This window comes from Eschrichtius robustus, chromosome 2, assembly GCF_028021215.1.
Source record: "Eschrichtius robustus isolate mEscRob2 chromosome 2, mEscRob2.pri, whole genome shotgun sequence".
NCBI lineage: Eukaryota > Metazoa > Chordata > Mammalia > Artiodactyla > Eschrichtiidae > Eschrichtius > Eschrichtius robustus.
Window position 1 is genome coordinate 62,364,221 of NC_090825.1, and position 22,197 is coordinate 62,386,417.

The following is a 22,197-nucleotide window of genomic DNA, read 5'->3' on the forward strand; positions in this document are numbered from 1 at the left end:
CTAACTCTACCATCAACAGATAACTGCTATTAACATTTCTATTTTCCTCCAGTTTCTCTAATGCCTATTCGTTTTTATACATAGTTTTCACGCTGAGTTTTGAAGTCTCTAAAGTACATTTCCACTGTCATATATAAATGTTAAGTGCTTGTCCTTGTTAAATATTGCAAAGGTATTATTAGAAACTGTAAGGCATGTTTGGATATAAGGGCAAAGTTCATTTTGAACACACACACACACACACACACACACACACACACACACACACTAATGCAGGGTCAGTATCGGACCCTTCTGTAAATGTCATATTTTGTTCGGATACATATCCACTGGGTGTGTATCACACAGGAGGTCACACTTTAGGCTGAAGTTCTTCCAAGAACTGCAAGCCTCCTCATTCAATAATCTTGTATCCTCAGCCTTTGACAAATATTTGGGCATTGGATGGAATTCTTAGGGGTCTGGCCTAGCGACTTAAGGAAGTAATGATACACGATCCCAGGCAAGGGAGAAATCAGGGTCGGGGACCCGCGAGGGGAAAAGAAGGGCCGGGCACCCGTACGTCTGAAACCTGAGCGAGTGGCAGCATTATTACTATTATTATTATTTTACTTCTGGATGGTTTCACCCATTTTGGCAGAACAATCTCGATCACCTCCTCCTTACGCAGGTTCCCAAGCAGCGACAGGCCGGGATCAAGGGCTGGTGGGCGTGTTCCCCGCCCGAGGCCCGCGTTGGACCGCACCGGGGGTGGGGAAACCCACCCCGCGGGAGCAGCGGGTATAAAGAGCCCGGCTGCAGCCGCCGTGCAGCTCCGGGCTTCGCAGGGGGAAACGCTCACCTCTCCGGTCCTCATCCGTGTTAAGTACCGTCTGTCCGGGACGTCACGAAGATGGCACCAGTTGGGGGCAAAAAGGCCAAAAAGGTGAGTCTGCAGGGGACCCAAGGGCGCTGTCCATCCCGGCCAAAGCTCTGAGTTTCGATCCACAAACCAGCCCCGCATCGCATCTCAGCCGCGGGGAGCGCAGAGGAGCCCTTAGAGCCTGACTGTGACCAGAAGGCCCCCCAGAACTTCTGCTGCAGGACCCCAAGGCGCCTCTGAGTCCCCACTCCTGCCCCCTGACCAGAGCGCCCTCTAGAACTATGTGACCCCCAACTTCAGAGCGCCCCCAAAGCGCTGAGACTCCCAACGTCTTCTGAGTCCCGCACCCCAAGACCAGAGCACTCCCCCAAGATGCGGCTCCTAGACCCACAGGTGCGACTTCCCTGCCCCACGGCGGTGGGACTCGGGGTCGCCCTGCTGCGTGCCCCGGGCTCCTCTGGGGTCTGTGTCCGTGCCCCCGCTCTCGCCCCTTGACGCCCCGCGCTTGCAGGGCAGGGAGGCGCGCGCCCGGGTTCCCACCGTTTCACGCCGCGCCCTCACAGGCGCCTAGGGTCTCAGGGCCCCTACCTTGCAGGGTTCTCGCTGCACCCACCAGCCCGCCCCGCCGCAGCCCTAAGGCTCTGGCGTTGTCTGGTTGATGTAAGTTTTCATCCCGCAGTTTGGTTTCAGCGATCACAGAACAGTGCACCGTGCGGGCCTCGAAAAGACAGTTTCAGAAAAATTAAGCACAATGGCCGTAAGATATTGAGGAAGGACTGTTAATAAGTTTTAAAAATAAAAACCCAGTAACAAGCCCGCCCTTCCCTGGGGACGAGTGTTTCAGTCCAGATTGTGGGCCTTCGTCTAGTTACGGGGGTTGGGGGGGGGGGAGTGGGGGGGGGAGGGGGGAGGGCGGGGGCGGAGATGGATGGATGAATGGATGGATGGATGCACTGATAGTAGGACTATGGTTAGGAGTGGGAAGAGAAGGATGGAGGGAGTAGGGAATGTGCTTGCCCCTTGGGTGTCAAAGCACCCAACTCCATGCCTGGCAGACAGAGGCCCAGGGAATGGCAGCGAAGGAGACAGGGCCAGGCCGACTGTACTCCTGCAGCTGTAAGGACCATGGGGGCAGGTCCACCTCCCAAATTCATTGCCAGCCATCCCTTTAGAAATGGGCTGCACCTAGTTTCTAAAGGGATGACCCTGCCTCAAATTAAAAAGACCTCCACACAAGGGAAAAAATTAATTCAATTAAATTTTTTAAATGCCATGCAGTCCCAGGATTTAAGATGCTGAGATGGCAATCGATTATAGGCTGTCACCTGTTCAGTTAGGTGGAGAATTTTGCCAATCCATGCATCTACTAAAGGAATAGTTGATGTAGGCTGGAAAGGATGATTCCCATAGAGATTAAAAAAATTTTTTTTTGGTTTGGCCCGATTTACATTGCCATAAATCCTAATCCACTTCCCCAGACTCAAACTCACAAAATGAAACATTTTAAAGGATTATTTTAGCAACAGATGGACATAAGATGGGAAGAAAAAAAAAAAGGTTCTTTGGTAACCTTGTTTCCATGCCTATGTCACTGTTAAAATATGGACAAAAATACTTCTATACTTCTGATTAAAATTAAAACATATGTTACAAAACTAACACATGTTCATTGTAAACAACTAGGAAAAACACTAAGAACAGTGTCTGCTACATTTTGCTGTATATTCTGCTAGTTTATTGTCTAGGCAAATATGTACTTTTTAAACAAAAAGTCTGATATTACACATATTCCTTTGCAACACTTTTTCACAAACAATATCTTGACATTTTCTCATAGCACATTCCATTAAAAAAAAAAAAAAGCCACTTAGCTTAGGAACAAAAAAGTCTGAAGTTCAGGTAATTTAAAAATGCAGTAGGGGGCTTCCCTGGTGGCACAGTGGTTAAGAGTCCGCCTGCCAATGCAGGGGACACGGGTTCAAGCCCTGGTCTGGGAAGATCCCACATGCCGCGGAGCAACTAAGCCCGTGCGCCGCAACTACTGAGCCTGTGCTCTAGATCCCACAAGCCACAACTACTGAAGCCCACGTGCCTGGAGCCCGTGCTCCGCAACAAGAGAAGCCACCGCGACAAGAAGCCCTCGCACCGCAACAAAGAGTAGCCCCCTCTCGCCGCAGCTAGAGAAGGCCCGCGTGCAGCAATGAAGACTCAACGCAGCCAAAAATAATAAATAAATAAAATAATTTAAAAAAAAAATGCAGTAGAATCTAAGAGAGTGTTCTTCCTGATGTAATTGTTCAATAAACTAATGTACAGCATGGTAATTGAATCACCACTAGCCACTCTGCCACCAAATATCAGATTCTTAGCTATGCTGTGCATTTAAGTGTTGTGCTACTGAAGTTTGAAAACACACACAAGAGTCCGATGAGAGTTGCTAGGTGACTGAACAAAATATCATGAATTATTTCACCCAAATGAAAATTAGTAGCCAGTCATATCTCATTTATTTGACTGTTGTTCATGTTTTTATACAACTGCACCGACTAGCAATATATCTATTTTTCTTGTTAACTGGGTCCTAACGATCAAAGTTGTAGTTTTAAAATGTGACTTTTTTTTGGAATTTTATTTTATCTATTTTTTTATACAGCAGGTTCTTATTAGTTATCTGTTTTATACATATTAGTGTATACGTGTCAATCTAAAATGTGACATTTAGACACATTGTAATCATGACAGGTATTTGGATTTCAAAATTACATGTGATCAATTCTATATTTTTGTATTTGTTATCTCATGGACTTGTATACTTGACATTTTTTCTATATGGAAGGGCTATTCAGGAATATATAGCATAGTCCTCCTATTTTACTGCTTTAAGGTAGAAATGTCAGATGTTTCTTTTCTCCGAGCACCAGTTGTCGAAATGGTGTGGGAGAGAGGCAGAAGTTGGTGAGGACCTAAGATAGAAAAGCCTACGAATGTCTCTCACAAAATTTGTAACCCTTGTTATATCAGCATTTGTTTTGTCAGCCATTATTAGTAACAAATCGAACGCAACAGGTAAGTACATTCCAAGTTATTACTTTACATGGCCTTTGCAGGGCTATCTCACCCTCCCCACCCCCATTTAAAATCAAATCTAGATACCATTGAAGGATAAAAGAATCAGGAGGCCCTATACACTGCACCTGGGAGACCGTGTATAAATTACTCAGAGACTCTGGACCTTAATTCTTTATTTGTAAAATCAGAGTGACCTAAATTGAATTAGGGTACCTTTTATTTTTAAAGGCTATGATTTTTTGAAATTAAAAAAAAATGGTTACACTAGAAAATTACTTTCCAATTTACAAACCCCTTTAAAAATATTAAGTTCAAAATTTCTCTATTAACACCAGGGTAATTACTGCATAGTACTGTAAATGGAATAGGTATGGAGGTATTGATTTGGCCATCTTTGTGGTAGTATCTCCTTCCTTCTGTCTTCACCAAATATCTTTTGACTTTTCAGTCTAAAAATGCCTTAATAGCATTGTATGCCACTTCAACTTCTTTATAAAATACAATCCTCTCTTTAGTTTATTGATAGAATAAGAAGAAAGACTAACAATCACCATTTTAAGAAGGTGTGCTTAAGTATTTATTTGAGGCTTTACAACAAAACCTTTTCATTTAACCCCTCTGAAGATATTTATTCAAACATAACATCCTCCCACAATATTCTTCAAATACTCTTTAATGTGTTCTGAAAGACCCCATCCCTGTCACATACACATGGATACACACACTTTCAATATATTAGCATTCTGGTGATTCTCCTTATAGTCACAAATTTCTGTATAAAATATATATTTTCTGAGAATTCTAAAGAAATCATACTTCTCAAGAATATGATAGCAAAAGTTCTAAAGGTAGAAAATTGTCTTAAAAATTCAAGTAACAACTTTTCTTCCTCCTCTTCTGTAATTTTAGGGCATCCTAGAACGGTTAAACTCTGGAGAGGTCGTGATTGGAGATGGAGGTTTTGTCTTTGCACTGGAGAAGAGGGGCTATGTGAAGGCAGGGCCCTGGACCCCAGAAGCTGCTGTGGAACACCCAGAAGCAGGTTGGTGCACAGCTATATTCTAAGCTCTCATAAAAGACCACTATGTTGACCCAAGTCTAGAAGCATGCCATCAAACAGATACATTCATGCCGTGGTATCCAAATATTTATTATTGCCTGCTGGGCACTGTGCTAGGTACATAAGTACAGATTTGCCTGTTGGGTAAGTACCAATGGCCTGTTGCTGTCACCTATATCTACCTCTTGTTCCCTGGTCCTCACTCTAGATGAGTCTAGAACCTGGCTCACTGCCTTTCTCTGCCCCTCCCTTCTTCAACACTCTAGTTGACTTCAACACCCATACATGTGATCCATCCAGCACTCTTCCTGTTAGTGCCTTGATCTCCTCCTCATCTCCAGCAAACTTTTCCTCCATCCCCACCTTAGCAACCCTCTCCTAGACCTCACCATCGCCAATAGCTGTCCACCTCTGAAATCTCAAGGACAAATAACCACATTCTCCGACCACCCCCTCCTATCTTTTCTGCTCACTTTCTCTAGTGCTCCTATTCTTCAATCTCATCACGACCCTGGCTCTACCATTTTAGTGTGTTTTAGCCATTCTCCCCCCACAAGTCCACCTTCCCTCCTTAACCCACTGTAAGTTCCATGATACAGCATCAATCACCATCTTGCAGATAAGCCCTCTTCCATTATGTATCCGCCAACTAGTTAAATTCATTGTATACTAGCTCCACCCTGTTCAACTACCTACCTAATCGGCACCTGCACCCACAAACCTTATTCTCACTTTACTTTTTTGACCACAAACCTTTTATGGACAGGAGGGGAGGTAGGATGCAATCTGAAGGGGATAAATGCTGTCTTTTAAGGCCTCTGTATCATCCTCAAGCAATAGCGAAGATTTAATCTTTAAAAGGGAGGAATGGGCCACTTTTGCAGGCCCATGGAGTTCTGAGGGATGCAGGTTTTCAAGGCTGATGGGTTAATCCACCCATATGTCTTTATTCCAGATCTGAGGGTCCCATTTCTTCCTAATCAGACCCTAACTTTTGGCAATAGAATGCTTTCCCAGTTGAGAACTCTGGAACTTTGGAACTCTGCTCCCTATGTAATTTAGTCCTGGGCCAGAGCCTCAGTTTTTCTGTTCTCTAGCAACAGGAACTGAGTCTCTTTACATACCACCCAGAAGATCCTCAGACTTTCACACATTGCCTGAAATCGGTGATGACTCACCTGTAGCCTTTCATTGTCTTTCTCCACTACTTTGGTGGTACCCAAAAATAGCCATCTAATTCCGGAGTCCTTATAGTTACTACTTCCCCTGAACCTCTCAAACATCTGAGATAGTGTACCGGCAAGTGCGTTCCCTTCCTAGTTCACTACAGGTTGAAGTTTTAATAGTTGCACCCCTAGAGCATACTGGGAGCTCCATCACCTGTGATGTGTGGGTGCTCATTACTAGCTAGTCAGAAGGAGATCTGACTCTAAAATGATGCCTTCAGAGTTATTTCCTATGACTAGTTCTGGCTTCAACTCTTGCAGGTCAGACCACTCAGAAAACACATGATGAAGTAGAGAGTTGTGCCCAAGAGTTCTACTCTTGGGAGTGAACTAAGGGAGTGAGGGAAGCAGGACTGGGCAAAGGGAGGAACCGGAACTAAGCTGTGAAGAGCTGTAACGGAGAGCCCAGCCAATCTCTCAGGGAGCTCTGGAATTGCACAGGCCCCTCAGAGTTGTCCCAGATTGAGGCAAGGGGGCTAGGTCTTTGTGTTTTCCCCCTACTCACAGACCAAGCCCTGTGCACCAGCTGTCAGCCCTCCCCTCCTCCAGGAGAGGGCTTAATCCTGGGCAAAGGAGTGCCCTTTGGCCTAGGGCACTTCCTAGGAAGGGTCTCAGCCAGGAGCCGTCAGCAACCAACACTTTGAAAGAATTTAAATCTTTCAGAGGAAACCAGAGTTCTTGTGAATATTGTATAAGATAATAAACAGATGTTTTTTATGTTAAAGAAGAGCATATTCCAATGAACTCAGTGATGAAGGATGGAAACTAACGAAGAACATAAACTGAGAGACAGTACAGCTTTGAGATCCAGTACAGACTCTGGATCCAGACAAACTGGATCAGATCCTGACACAGCCACTAGGCTGTGTGGCCTTGGGGAAATTACTTAGCTAAGAAAACCAAGATAATATTGATATCTACCTCATAAAGTTGTTATGAGGATTAAATAAATTATATGTGCATTGTTCAAAAGAGTGCCTGGCTCATGTTAAACACTACAACTATTCGCTATTGTTATTAACTTGAGTGAGTTGCTTCCTCTCTTGATAATATTCTTGGTTGTATTAATCTATTACTGCTAGAGAAGTACAGAAATGTATTCAAATCACACTGTCCCTAAAAGGTATCCAAAGTAAAAGAGCCATAGTCACACTATGAAACCTAGCAAATGTATGCAACTTTTATATTTCCAAATAAAAGTAGAAATAATACTGTGTTGTACCCTTTAAAAAAAATGAAATTAGTAAGCTTTGGAAGCTAAACCAACAAGAGTTCTCAAATTTTAGTTTCACCAGCAGAGTTTGTTAAAAATAATAAATTCCCAGGCCCCACTTATAGATTTGGTTTCATTAGATTTGTGATGGGTCCAGGAACCTGCATATTTATAATACTTGTCTCCAAATGATGTCAAAGTAAACCCCACCTTCAGAAGCATTGTGTTGAAGGGATGTAAGGAACACAATGGCATAATTAAGACCTGAGAGTAAGGATTTCTAATATATCTATGGTTTGTTTCTTAAGGTCTGCTTGCTGGGTTAAACTCAGAGTGAAATATTTCTTGGGCCAAACTGACATTAACGATAAACTACCTTTGCCCAAACTCTGCCATGGAAACAAGATAAGACTGTTGTTTAAACTGGAAATTTCAATTTTGTTAGTCACGTTTACTTTTTTAAAGTCACACATTAGAGGAGCTCAAGAGAATCTGCTCTGATACCGATTTTCTTTGATTTTATTAATGCAGAAACAGCACATTTGATCTCTTGGCCATTTGTGTCTTGAATATTTTGAGCTTATTTAAATGCATTGAGCATTTGCTTTACTTTTTCTTCTGGGAGCTCCTTGCTTTTCAAGAATTAATGAAAACTCCATGATACTGAGTCATTAGGTTTAATCCTTTCTGCTACAGACTGAAATCCCCTATATTCAGCTCTGCCAGTGCCTAGTTCAAACTCTGTCAACCACAGTGGACTACAGGACGCATCAGAAAAGACAAATCTGCTTGTAACTTATCTTCAAAGAACCATTTCATACGACCTTGGATGTTTTTAACCTTTTCTGGGGTGGGGGGTGGTGAAATGTATTTAAAACATTCATGCTCTAAATGAGAGCGGTGGTCATTGTCATGCTACTTTATGCAAATGAATTTGTTTTTGCAGGTGCTTTTCTAATTTTGACTGGGTAATAACTAGAATTCATATAGACCCTGAAAAGTTTCCCTGTAGACTGGACGGCACCCAAAACACTTTTGTAGGACTGGTGCCTGGACTTGACTTTTTAGTGCTGGAAGCAGTGAGAAAGGGAAGGTTATGCTACAGGTCTGCAATTCCTTATCCAAGCCCTTTTGGGGCCAAATGCATCTTAGAATCCAGAATTTGTGGGAATTTTAGAAAGTTAATACATTACATATGCTACATATTGCATAATGCTCTTATTAGGGTCTGAAGTGCTCCCCTACGCCCCATCAAACACATTAATACTCTTTTACACATAAATACTCTTTTTGCATCAAAATATATGACTACCCACACTAAATAGGATACAATTATAAATATCCTCACATTAGTTCAGGTGACATTTTGCTGCCAAATGATTTTACTGCAAATTTATTATCCCACTGAAGAAATACTGCAAATTTTTATTTGACCTTTTACAGTTTGCTGTGGAATTTCAAAGACTTGCATTTCTCAAGTAAATGTACAAGGTAATATCTATACTCTGTACATATATGTCTAGGTCATATGTTTTATACATATATACACACACACACACACACACACACACACACACACAAGTTGGTAATATTTAGCTCCTGTGATGCTAAAATAAAACTAGTATAATGAAGAGTGTAAAGCCATAAAATGAATATAATTAATTAGCATAAGTTGTATCATTGTCGTAGGAACCAGTCATACCCTATTGTTGGTTACAGGATGAAGACTCATAGTGTTATGATGGGAGGAAACAGAAAATAGAAATTGAAAAAATATTCAGAAATTACCAGACTAACTCTCCTACTAAAATTTATGCCAAAAGTTGTAGCTCTTGCACTCAGTGGAATCAGCTTTGAATTTGGCGATGAATTCAGTTTCCCTGGGTCTGGAGGGGTTTGAGGAATCTGAATTTTTAATTGTCCCCAAGCGAGTCTAGTAGGGTCACACTTTGAGAAGCATGGCATTTTTAAGAAGCATGATGGAATAATCAAATCTATTAAGAGTGAAAAGTTGTCTTCACCTTTCTGATTCACTGCCCTCTGAAAAAAATCTGATAAAAGATTATAGGCCCTCTGAGCACTATACAATGTACATACATGCAAACAATTTGCACACCATTCCAGGGTTTTTGCTTTTTTTTTTTTTTTTTTTTTTTACAGTCTCTGGAAATCCATCAAAGGGCCAGCTGGGTGGACTTCTTATTCATAAACCATTCTGTCCCAGATACCAAGTCTGTAGTCCCTTCTCCCTTGCTCCAACCTTAGCACTCTGTGTTTATCTGATTGACTGTATATAAGCGTTTTCAGTTGATTCTGCTGCTAATTCAAACAACTTTGAAACCCCCTAATTTAGGCATGCTTTTAAGTTCCCACTGAGAACGAAAGGTTCCATGATTTTAAAAGCAGAGATTTGGCTTCAAGCTTAGAAATCCATTCTCTGAAATTCAAAAGCTTTTTTGGCCTCACCTTTTTGTCCATTTATAAACAAAAACTGAGCTTCCTATGTTCTTGGCACTCTACTAGGCATCTGGGTTGCAAAGATGCCAGACTAATCTCCAGTCTTAGCCTCTGAAGGGCTAAGAACACCAGTGTCCTAATAATTTCCTAGCGTCTAATGTAGTTGTTCCCAGACCTGCAGATTTTATAGGTCTCTGAAATTTCAAAATAAATTTTAGGGTTCGATATATGACTGTTGATTCCTTACTCTGTCCAGTCATTTCTCCTGACAAAAACAAAACACCATCTAAGTCTCACTATAATTTTATAAAAGAAACATTCTCCTGCTCTCTTAGAATGGTGATTCTCAACAAAACTGAAAATAAGAATCAGTTGGGAAACCTTTAAAAAAACTTGCTTGTGCCTTACCCCAAACCAATTAAATTAGAATATATGTGGATTTGACACTAACATTCATAATTTTTGAAAAGCTTGCAGGATATCTAATGGGCAACCAAGGTTTAGGACCACTATTTTAGAGCAAAGGATAACTCTTTAAATTGCATACATTTGATTATATGGAAAAAAAAAAAAAAAGAAAGAAATCTCCCACCATATTTCCTCCAGCCAATGAAAGCTTCGCCACATGGTATTCACCCATGAACCTAGATTGCGAACATTTCTCCAACACTTATTTCACTCTACTACCAGAATTATCTTTCAAAAACACTGAGTTGGGCTTCCCTGGTGGTGCAGTGGTTGAGAATCCCCAATGCAGGGGACCCGGGTTTGATCCCTGGTCCGGGAGGATCCCACATGCCGTGGAGCAAATAAGCCCGTGCGCCACAACTACTGAGCCTGTGCTCTAGAGCCTGTGAGCCATAACTACTGAGTCCACATGTCACAACTACTGAAGCCTGCGTGCCTAGAGCCTGTGCTCTGCAACAAGAGAAGCCACTGCAGTGAGAAGCCCGCGCACCGCAGCGAAGAGTAGCCCCTGTTCACCGCAACTAGAGAAACCCCGCGTGCAGCAGCAAAGACCCAACGCAGCCAAAAATACATAAATAAAATAAATTAAAAAACAAAACAAAAACACAAACACTGATACCTGTGGTCTGGTGCCTAGACTCCTTGGGATGATGTGTTAGGCTGTTTTACACTCTACCTGACAGCCCGCCTTTCCAAGTGCATCTCCCACCACTTCTCCAGCATATCCTCAACTCCGGCCACTCAGACTGCTTGCCACTCCCCCAAATGCCAAGACTCTTCTTGCCTCCTTGTATTCGCTCGGGCTGTTCCCTCTATAGGGAATGCCCTTCCCCATCTTCTCTGCCTGGCAAAAGCACTGAGATGATTCCTCCTCTGTGGGACCTCCCTCTTCCCTTCACCCCACATCCATGGCAGAGATAATCTCTTCCTCCTGGCAAGAGACTCCAGATCCACCTCTCATTAGCCCCCAGGATGAGCAAATGCCAGGCAACCAGGAATTTAAACAGATATTTTCATATTTGTTTGTCTGAGAGCCTTTTGAAAGCATCACAGACTAATAAACTGTTAACAATGAATACATTTCCCTCATTCAATCTCCCAGTTCGCCAGCTTCATCGAGAATTCCTCAGAGCTGGATCGAATGTCATGCAGACCTTCACCTTCTACGCCAGTGAAGACAAGCTGGAGAACAGGGGAAACTATGTTGCAGAGAAAATATCCGTGAGTAACACCATACATGGCACTCTTAGAAGGACACAGTAGACACGCGTGTCATTACCAAAGCTCTCATAGAGAAAAGTGTTGAGCCTCTTTAGAGTTCTGTTTTGTTTTAAACAATACAGAAACAAGGTATGTGTGAATAATATTCTTAGGTTTTAGCTAGCGTCCCCCAAATTAACAGAAAGGCATTTAATGAAGCAGATCAAAGAAGTATTTAACTATTAATGATTCTCTCAGTCTGTTGACTAAGTTGCTGAATGAGTATCCTTACAAACTCTTACATCTTTTTTTAAAATAAATTTTATTTATTGATTGATTTATTTTATTTTTGGCTGCGTTGGGTCTTCGTTGCTGCCCGCGGGCTTCCTCTAGTGGCAGCGAGCATGGGCTACTCTTTGCTGCAGTGCGCGGGCTTCTCATTGCAGTGGCTTCTCTTTGTTGTGGAGCACGGGCTCTAGGCGCGCGGGCTTCAGTAGTTGTGACACACAAGCTCAGTAGTTGTGGGTCGTGGGCTTAGTTGCTCTGCGGCATGTGGGATCTTTCCGGACCAGGGCTCGAACCCGTGTCCCCTGCATTGGCAGGCGGATTCTTAACCACTGAGCCACCAGGGAAGTCTGAAACTCTTACATCTTTACAATTTTTTAATGTGACACAGTATAGGAGAAAGGTCATATATGCTAGGAGTCAGTGAACCTAGAATCTTCCAGGCTCAGCTACAATCAACTGTGTGATGTTGGGCAAACCATTTACTTATCCCATCAAATCAGCAATTTCTTCATCTCTAAAATGAAAAAGGAATTCTAAAATTACATGAGTCTGTGTGATCTATAGTACTGGGGTTTTTTGAGGACAAGCATCAATTTTTATTGTCTAAATAATCAGAAAAGACCTTACTTGTGATACGTGTGTCTGTTGAGAAAATACATAATGACAAAAAGTCATGAATTCTGTAGTAGTTTAAATTGAATTTTATTCTTATTAATCATAAAAGCAAATCATTATCATCATCACCACTATTTGCTAGGTATTCTTCTAAGTGCAGCTTAGGCATTGGAGGATACTGGATCCTTTTATGTAAAGACTTTTACCCTCTTACAGATCTTTGGTATAATGTAATATCCTAAATACCATCATTAGATTTTTTTTTTAATCACTGCTATTGGCAGTGTTGTTACTGCAAATTGCTCAACTCCATAAAGCACTGAACTATTCCACCACTGTCTTTTTCTGGAATAAAATCACTATTGTAACATACAACTGAGATATGGATATTTGAATAACAATTTTGCTTCAATTTCACATGAAAACGTAGATGTATCATAAATTCATCCATTTTAGGGGCAGAAAGTCAATGAAGCTGCTTGTGATATTGCCCGGCAAGTGGCTGATGAGGGAGACGCCTTGGTGGCAGGAGGCGTGAGCCAGACACCTTCGTACCTTAGCTGCAAGAGAGAAACTGAAGTCAAAAAAGTCTTCCAGCAACAGTTAGAGGTCTTCGTGAGGAAGAACGTGGACTTTTTGATCGCAGAGGTAAACAGATACGATCTAAGATGAGACGAGGACACTTAGGACATTTTCTTTGCCTTTTACTCTCATGAGGACCATGTGGGGTTAGGTACCAGTCATGACTAGTAGCTGTAATATTTAGTTTTGAAATGTTTTTCCAATTTAGGGCTTCAACTAAATGTGATTCAGTTAATGTAACATAGTGTTCTTCAAACCTTTGGACTGTAAGTCGCAGAAATCACCATTCTATTCTGTTTTAAAAATGTTAATGGGTCACAACTCAGAGTTTGAAAAACACCCATCTGGGGATAATTAAGTTAATATGCAGTAGGATAAGTTTTCAAATTATTTGGGAAGAAACAAGATTAAAAGTATCTTGACTTTAACTTATTTCAGTATTTTGAACACGTTGAAGAGGCTGTATGGGCAGTTGAAGCCTTGAAAGCATCTGGGAAACCGGTGGCAGCGACCATGTGCATCGGCCCAGAGGGAGATTTGCACGGCGTGGCCCCTGGCGAGTGTGCAGTGCGTCTGGTTAAAGCAGGTGATGATGCGTTCTGACCAGTTTGCAATTAGTGTGTCTTTTTTTTTTTTTTTGGCTGTGTTGGGTCTTCGTTTCTGTGCAAGGGCTTTCTCTAGTTGCGGCAAGTGGGGGCCACTCTTCATCGCGGTGCGCGGGCCTCTCACTATCGCGTCCTCTCTTGTTGCGGAGCACAGGCTCCAGACGCGCAGGCTCAGTAGTTGCGGCCCACGGGCCTAGTTGCTCCGCGGCATGTGGGATCCTCCCGGACCAGGGCTCGAACCCGTGTGCCCTGCATTGGCAGGCAGATTCTCAACCACTGCGCCACCAAGGAAGCCCCTACTGTGTCTTTTAAATGACATACAAATGCAGGTCCATCTATGAATCACTATATACTACTTTTGTTACAGGAAAACCATTAATTTACTTTCTTAGGAATATCTATAATATCATTATTGAGTCCCAAAGAGAAAAAAATGTTAAAAAAAATACATACACACACATACCAGCCTTTTGAAATGGGCAATTAGACCTACGCTGAAGGTTTAACACCTGGAAATGAGAAGAATTTTAGTAAATCAAAAGGAACATTAGGAAAAATAATGTTTTATTTTAAATTATCTGAAGTTGAGGTCTTTAGACATTAATAACTTTTAAGTCAGTTGCCTTCTTTGCCAAAGTTATTCCATTCTCATAAATTACTGGTATGCTTTACTTTTCGTAATTGGCATAATACATTTAAAAATCCTTTGATATGAGACACTGAGCACCTAATTTATCTTTTTATATAATTTCCATTCCTAATATTGGGTTTCATTTCAATTAGGGAAAATTCACAGACTGTTTTCAAAGCTGCCTCATTTTCGACCTGAGGAATAACACAGTGTCCATGGAAGAGTCTGACCGACTCTGTGGAACAGAGATTTTGATTGGCTGATTGTTTAATTTCTCATCTTTATCCAACTCTTAATATTTCATGAAAGTCACTTCATACTCATCACTAATAATAATTATTTAGGTTTAGGAATGACATTGTAGAATCCTAATTTTTTATTATACATATTAAAAATGGGGGGAGAAACCAAATTAATATGTTTCAAAATGATCAGAGGAGGCCCTCATCATCCCAACTGTTAATTGGCAGGGATTCTTCGCCTGCGTCTACTCCTTCCCCTGACAGTCTGTTCAGAGTGAGTGGCCACAGTGCTTGACCTCACTGAACCCTGTTTATATCCTTCACAGAACTCCCCAGTTATCTCATTAGTTTATGTCTTGAATGTCTGGCTCTCTCACTTGATTGTAAAATCCCAGAGGGCAGAGACTATGTCTGCTTGGCTCAGCACTGAGTACCGTGTGCCCAGCACAGCACCCAGCACATGATGGGTCCTTAGTCAATATCCATCTCACAAATCTAGTCCAACTTCCAATGTTAGTTCAACTTCCATGTGCCCTTACATCGTCATCCCTACCCCAAATAATCACTTCCTCCTCTCAGCAGCTGTGTCGCACATTTAGCGTATCCTCAGATGACATTTTCTAATCTGTGAGACCGTTAACAGGGTTCTGCAGTTACACACAGATAGAAAATGCTGTGTTAAGACAAGTTAAGCAGCCTCTTGACTGCAGAACTTCTCAGAGGCTTTGACGTGTTCGTGTATACTGGCAGTCTCCAAGAAGGGACTACAGTAAATAACTACTGCCCAATTTAATTGATCATAGAACCTTGTTTTCATAGAGCAAACCTTGGGAAGCCCTGTGCTAAATTATAAAATCTTTGGTGTCCTTTATTTATATTTCTCTAAAACCCCTTACAAGGACCTTTATACCTAATAGACATCCAATAAATAGCCAAAATATGATTACTTCATTAATGTAATGATATCTACCAAGGAAAGAGAAACTGTGGCTGCAGAACACCAGGAAGGAAGGAAGGAAAGAAGGAAGGGAGGAAGGGAGGGAGGGAGGAAAAGAAAGGGAAAGAAAGAAAGAAAGAAAGAGAAAAGAAGAAAAAGAAAAAGGTAGTCAAGATCCAAGTGACCCTGTTCAGTAAGCTGTTGAATATACCAGTCTGGAACCCAGTGGAAAGGTCAGGGTTAGAGAGAGAAGCTTGGGAGAGGTCTGGATATAGATGGTATTGACAGCCTGGGGCTGAAAAGGAAGTGTAGATGCAGAAGAGAAGATGGCTCAGTGGCATCCTGGGACACTGCAGGACTGAAAGGTTTAGCCTTGAGGAGGGGTCAGCACACAACACTCAAAAAAAAAAAGCAGCCAGGGAGGCAGGAGCAACTCTCAGAGAGTGGGGGAAGTTCTCAGAAGGCAAGAGAAGGGGAGTATTGATGACGGAGAGAGTGCCACGAGGTTGAATGCTGCCGAGAGACGTTGAGTAAGATGAGAAGAGAGAAGCGACTACTAGATTTGGCAAGATTGAGGTCATCGGTGCCCTTAACAAAAACTGATTCAGAGGAATGACAGGGAGTGAGGCCAGATTGGAACAAAAATGAAGAGTGAACTGCAGGCCGAGGCCAGTGAGGACCGCTAAGATGCCTGCCACTGAACACTGCAGGTCACAGCGTGTAGCGTCAGCTCTGCTGCTCCTGGAATCTGGACGTTGTGCCGCTCTCATTGCGGCCAGAATGAGAGCCTTTCCTTTCCTTGTTCTTGGCATCTCTATATCCCAGCTACAAAATCCTAGGCCATGAGTTCATCAAAAAAGTCCTTTTTGGAGGACAACCCAAGTGTCCAACTAATGAATGGATAAGCAAAATGTGGTATGTACATGCAATGGAATATCATTCAGCCATAAAAAGGAATGAAATTCTGACACATGCTTCAACAGAGATGAACCTTGAAAACATCGTTCTAAGTGAAATAAGCCAGTCAGGAAAGGACACATACTATATGATTTCACTTGTATGAAAGTTTCAGAAAAACCTTTTCCTAAATTACATTCTGCTGCTATGCCCAAGAAACTTAATAATATTATTAAATTGGCCTGATAAAAGGAAACATTGACTTATTCCTCAGATGAGTGGTATGGTAACCACAGGTGCCATGGGACAGCTGGGAGTCGTGAAAAATTATCATGCTTTGCAAATATAATGTCAAAGACTGAAAAAATGACTACTAAAATTTGAAGTTAAAGAACACTCCAATAATGATTTTTTTTAACAACTACTAAAATTTGAAGTTAAAAAAACTTCTAATAATGATTGTTTTTTTCAAAAAAAAGATGGACAGCCAAGTGTGCATAAATGACACTTCAATTATATCTGACTCTTCAAAGCACTGTTCGCAGAAAGCACTTGCTGCCTGTTACTAATCATTCTTGCCCAAGGGTAAGATAAGTTTGCAGGGACCCAGTGCCATATTTCCAATTCACCATTCCAAATAAAAGCTCCCTGAGTGAGAGGAGAGTTGGGCCCACTGGTACCTGGTGAATCCCTAAAGCTCAAATGTTCTTCCCACTTGCAGGAGCTTCCATCGTTGGCGTGAACTGCCATTTTGATCTCACAACTAGCTTACAAACAGTGAAGCTCATGAAAGAAGGCTTGGAGGCCGTGGGACTGAAAGCCCACCTGATGAGTCAGCCCTTGGCCTACCACACTCCCGACTGCGGCAAACAGGGATTTATCGACCTGCCAGAATTCCCCTTTGGTAAGACAGACGTTTTATAAATCATCTCAGGGTCTTTATGTTTGACAAATTCCAAAGAAATCTCTAGCCATAGAGCTTTATCATGTAAAGTAATGGCTGCATATCTCCTCATCTCTTGCCCCCAGTTTCTCTCCTTGCAACCCAAAAACTTTTAAATTAGACATTAGGAAAAGACAGGACCGGCAAGCAAAAAAGACCTCTGAACTTAAATGTAAAATCAAAGGTGAGTCAACACCTAGGCAGACAACCAATTCGTCATACCTGGAGTTGGCAAAAAGGATGCCCTCCTGGGTAGGATCAGCGAAGATTCTGTTTCTGGTTCCAGCTCTGTTGCTAAGTTGCAGAACCTTAGCAAAATTTCTTAGTTCTCCCAGATCTTAATTTTCTCATCAGAAAAAATAAGTAGTTTAGACCAGGTTATTGCCGAGATACTTTTCTCCTATTCTGAATGTTGCTCAGATATTCTAGCAATATCTGAGTTTGGGGGGCAGAGGGAAGTTACCATCATTGGGTTACTGTGTAACAGATTTGAATGAAGAGACCAAGCAGATGAAGGGGGGGAATACTTGCAGTCTGGGCAGAGGGATAAAGCATGTGTGGGAAGTGGGGGTGAGTCTACCTGGAGAATCAAGCCACGGGTGAGCAGGGCCAGAGCCTGGCCAGCCTCCTATTTCATTCCAAGGTCCTTACCCCATATTCTAGAGGGACCCTGGAAAATAATCAGTCTAGAAGAACCATGGAAGAAGAACGGCAAGGCATTTGTGGTATTTATTGCTGTAGAACAAATTATTGCAAAATTTAGTGGCTTTAAACAACAAATATTTATTATATCTCAAGTTGCTGTGGGTCATGAATTTGGGAGCAGCTTAGCTCAGAGTCTCTTAATAGGTTGCAATCCAGACTCTAGCAAGGGTTATAGTCATCTGAAGGCCTGATGGGAGCTGGGGGATCTACTTGCAGGCTCTCTCAGTTGGCTGTTGGGAGTCAGGGTCAGTTTTTTGCTGTCTGTTGACTGGAGGCCTCAGCTCCTTGGCTCATGGGCCTTTCCACTGTGGTATCTGAGTGTTCTCACAACACCGCAGCTGGGGTGAACATTCCAGGAGAGAACAAGGCAGAAAACATAATGTCTCATATGACCTAGCCTCAGAAGTCACAAACCATCCATTCTGCCATATTCTATTGGTCTCACAGACCAACCTGATATAATACAGGAGGGTCCACACAAGGGTGAGAACATCAGAGGGCAGAGATCATTGGGAATCATCTTGAAGTCCGGCTGTCACAGTATTTAAAATTGGATATGTCGATGCAAAATAGCTAATAGCTTTTAAGAGTTTGGAACTAAATATTGACAACTTATCTAACTCATTTATTGAAAATTACACATTTATTATAGCTGTTTGTTTTGAATATATATTTTTAAATTTAAGCAGAGTGTCATTTATTACAGGACTGGAGCCCAGAGTTGCAACCAGATGGGATATTCAAAAATACGCCAGAGAGGCCTACAACCTTGGGGTCAGGTACATAGGTGGGTGCTGTGGATTTGAGCCCTACCACATCAGGGCGATTGCAGAGGAGCTGGCCCCGGAACGGGGATTTTTGCCACCAGCTTCAGAAAAACATGGCAGCTGGGGAAGTGGTTTGGACATGCACACCAAACCCTGGATTAGAGCAAGGTAAGAACCTTAAACTGTATTTGCCAAACCAAACTCATTTAGATTATGAATATGTCCAAATGAGGTCATTACAAAAAGTGCAGCCTATTTGCTGTGTAATGATAAAGAATCAGTTATCCTCTTTAAATTCTCTCACAGAGATGTTTATAACGTAGCTTTATGGAGTGATTTTTGGGGAAAGCTTTAAGAATATAGAATATAAATAATGTAAGTTGCAACGAAATGTGATTTCACACTCTAGGAAAGCACCGTCCATGTGGTGGACACTAACAGTGAATCCGTTGTTAGGATTTAAGTACAACAAATATCAATTGCCTGTTCTGTGCCAAGCACGAACCTTAGAGCTGGGAAGACAGTGGTGAATGAGATAAAAAATGTCTTTACCCACAGAGTTTACATTCCAGTGGGGAAGAGGAACAATAAACAAACAGAGTTTCACACCAGGCGATGTGCAGGGCACTAGGAATATAGAAATGAAAGGCTGTGGTCCCTGGCTAAGAGAATCTCACGGTCTACTGGGGAAAATGGAGAAGAAAGCTGATGTATTATACTGTAGTTAACTGCTTGAGCAGAGGCATGGATAAAAAAGTAACAATGAAGAGAAGAGAATAACTATCTCCACCTAATAGATAATTTAGAAGAAGGGACTTTGGGGCTGGATTTTGAAGAGCTGAGTAGGCTTCCACTGGATAAAGAAGGGGGCGGAGGATGCACCCCAAGCAGAGGGAGCAGTTTCCCTCTGTTCAGCCAACATTGGTTGAGCACAACTATGTCAGACACTGCTGTGGATGCTGAGGGAGCACGCTGGACAAGGCACAGGCCTGTCCCCAAGGAGGTAACAGTCTAGCAGGCAGAGAAATAAACAGCTAAGTTCAAACTGGTATGGTAAGTTAAGGATGAAGATGTGCACAGGTGCTGTGGAGTCTGTACTAATGGCCCACAGGGGGAAAGGTGGGAAGGTTGGTGAAGAATTTCTTATAGAGCTAACACCAGAGCTGAATTCTGAAGGACGAATTAGGTTGCCAGACAGGAGAACAGCCTAGAGGGAAGCACTGAGAGGTGGCAAGAGAACAAAGGTGCTGAGAAACTAGAAGTTTGAGAATATTGGATTCAGAATTTGGTAAAGACACAGGTCAGGAACAGGAGGTGGCCTTTGTTCATGCTCACGAGGTCTAGATGACCTCATCCCAAGGCAATGAGGAGCCTGGAGGGTCTCAAGTGGTCTGAGACAAAGTTAGATTTGCAAGTTTTAGTAGCCTCGAGACAGGGAAACCTGGGAGGAAATCTCTGCTGGAAGATACCAAACATGGCGAGGCCTGAACTAGGAGACAAGGGAAATAGAAAGGAGGCAGAGGCGGGATCCTCAGGGTGAGAGGTGCAGAAGCAACACTGGCTTTGGGGAGAGCAGCAAACGTGGGCTCAGCTGGCTCAGGAAGTAGAGTGCCAGAAAGTGAGGATGGAGAGGTAGGGTAATTTGGATAGAAAATGTCCCTATTCTAAACTCTTAGCTTTTGAACCTATGTGTATGTAAAAAGAAGAAATTCAAAGTAACTTTAGACCTACAGATCCTGAAAAAAAAGATAAATGTGTTTCAATGGACACACTCTCAAGAGCCCAAAGACAGCTCTACAGAGGTGTCTTAGCTCAGTGACCTAGAGACGGAAGCTCAGCGAGAAGTCTACTGCTGTGTGTTTTGTTCCCCCAGGGCCAGGAAGGAATACTGGGAGAATCTTCGGATAGCCTCAGGCAGGCCGTACAACCCTTCTATGTCAAAGCCGGATGCCTGGGGAGTGACCAAAGGAACAGCCGAGCTTATGCAGCAGAAAGAAGCCACGACCGAGCAGCAGCTGAGAGAGCTCTTTGAAAAACAGAAGTTCAGATCTGCATAATAGCCTCAGCGGAACCCATTTTCAGTGACTTCCTCTATGTTTGGAAGTCTATGTTTGGGCCACAGTTCCAAAAATAAGGAAAAGATGGTTAAAAGGCAATGCTTATATGAACCCCAGCCTACATGTAAAGATTGATATTAGCTGAACAAAACAATTACAAATAGTACTTGACAATTTAAAAAAGTATATATTTAGAACTTGAAAGCAAAATAAATAAGAAGCAAATATTAAACAGGTTTACTAAGCACCCACCATGTACACGGTATTAAGGAAATCACTGTGACCAAGGAAAAGTAATTTGGACATTAGTCCCACTTCAAGAAGTTTGCAGGCTAGTAAGGAGGATGAGATGTGTGCTATCATAAATGGCTCAGCAACCAGACGGGGACAGACAAAGTGCTATAGGAAAGTGACTTCCAAGCTCTTCTGAAGATGACCCTTCATAAGAAACACAATTTATATTGATATAATGACCCAGTAAAGTACATGTACAACCATTGAAATAAAATGTGATCCATTCTGGTATTTTTTATTCCATTCCTTTCTGTCCTATTTCATTAATAAAATACTATGCTGGTTAAGACCCCTCAAATTGATTTTATGACCCATTAATGAGTTTTGACCCACAGATTGAAAAACACTGCTATGGGACACCAGCTATGGGGACTTTGCTATTCCTTTAAGTTTCTTCTTAAAAAATCAGTCCTATGGGACCTGATCAGTAAACATTCAAAGCTCAGAGTTCCAGAGTTGTTCCCTCTCTTTTCTGACCCATTTCTACCACTAAGAAGCATTCAGACCAATGGGGAGGCCGAGAAGGGATTGGTACCCAGGCTCTCTCCATCTTTTTCTAGGCTGGATCCACCTAAATAACTCTCGTCAGTTAGACTGGGGAGCAATGGTCTTGTGTTACTTTGGTAGCTTTAAAAAATATATATAATAAAGAAAAAGAGATTCTCCAAACTCTATCCGGGGTTCCTAGATTGAGAACTATATTTTTACCTGGTAGTATCTACTCTGAAAGCTCAAGCCCGAGAAGTAAGCTCAAGCCTGAAGTAAGAGCATTAGAATAAACATGGCTACTCAATGTATTAGGAAAGAGTTCATGCTTCTTTCTAAACATTCATGGATTGGTATAGCTGTTTGGAAATTCTAATCTCTTCAGCTACTAAAATAAAAGGAGCAATGAGACTTATCTTGGATGTATTTGAATCTTATTTCTGTTCTATAATTTGCTAAGTCTTGTGTAAACTCAGTTTCTATTTAAAAAGACACAAGCATGCTAGAATTTTAAAGGAGAAGGCAGCAGTATTTAAAGGGAAAAGGAATTTCCAGAATTTCTTTTCAAAGCAGCACGACTCTCAGAGGTTGCA

The 22,197-nt window shown here is 42.1% G+C and overlaps 1 protein-coding gene across 1 annotated transcript; it reads left to right on the forward strand.

Annotated features, from left to right (window-relative positions):
• Nucleotides 1-752: 752 nt before the first annotated feature.
• On the forward strand, nucleotides 753-21,420 carry LOC137759384 (betaine--homocysteine S-methyltransferase 1). Its single transcript, XM_068535555.1, has 8 exons — nucleotides 753-925; nucleotides 4,841-4,973; nucleotides 11,458-11,576; nucleotides 12,915-13,106; nucleotides 13,479-13,626; nucleotides 17,074-17,256; nucleotides 18,707-18,935; nucleotides 20,641-21,420. The coding sequence occupies exons 1-8, from the start codon at nucleotides 893-895 to the stop codon at nucleotides 20,822-20,824; spliced, it is 1,221 nt and encodes a 406-aa protein (XP_068391656.1). The 5' UTR covers nucleotides 753-892; the 3' UTR covers nucleotides 20,825-21,420.
• Nucleotides 21,421-22,197: the final 777 nt, after the last annotated feature.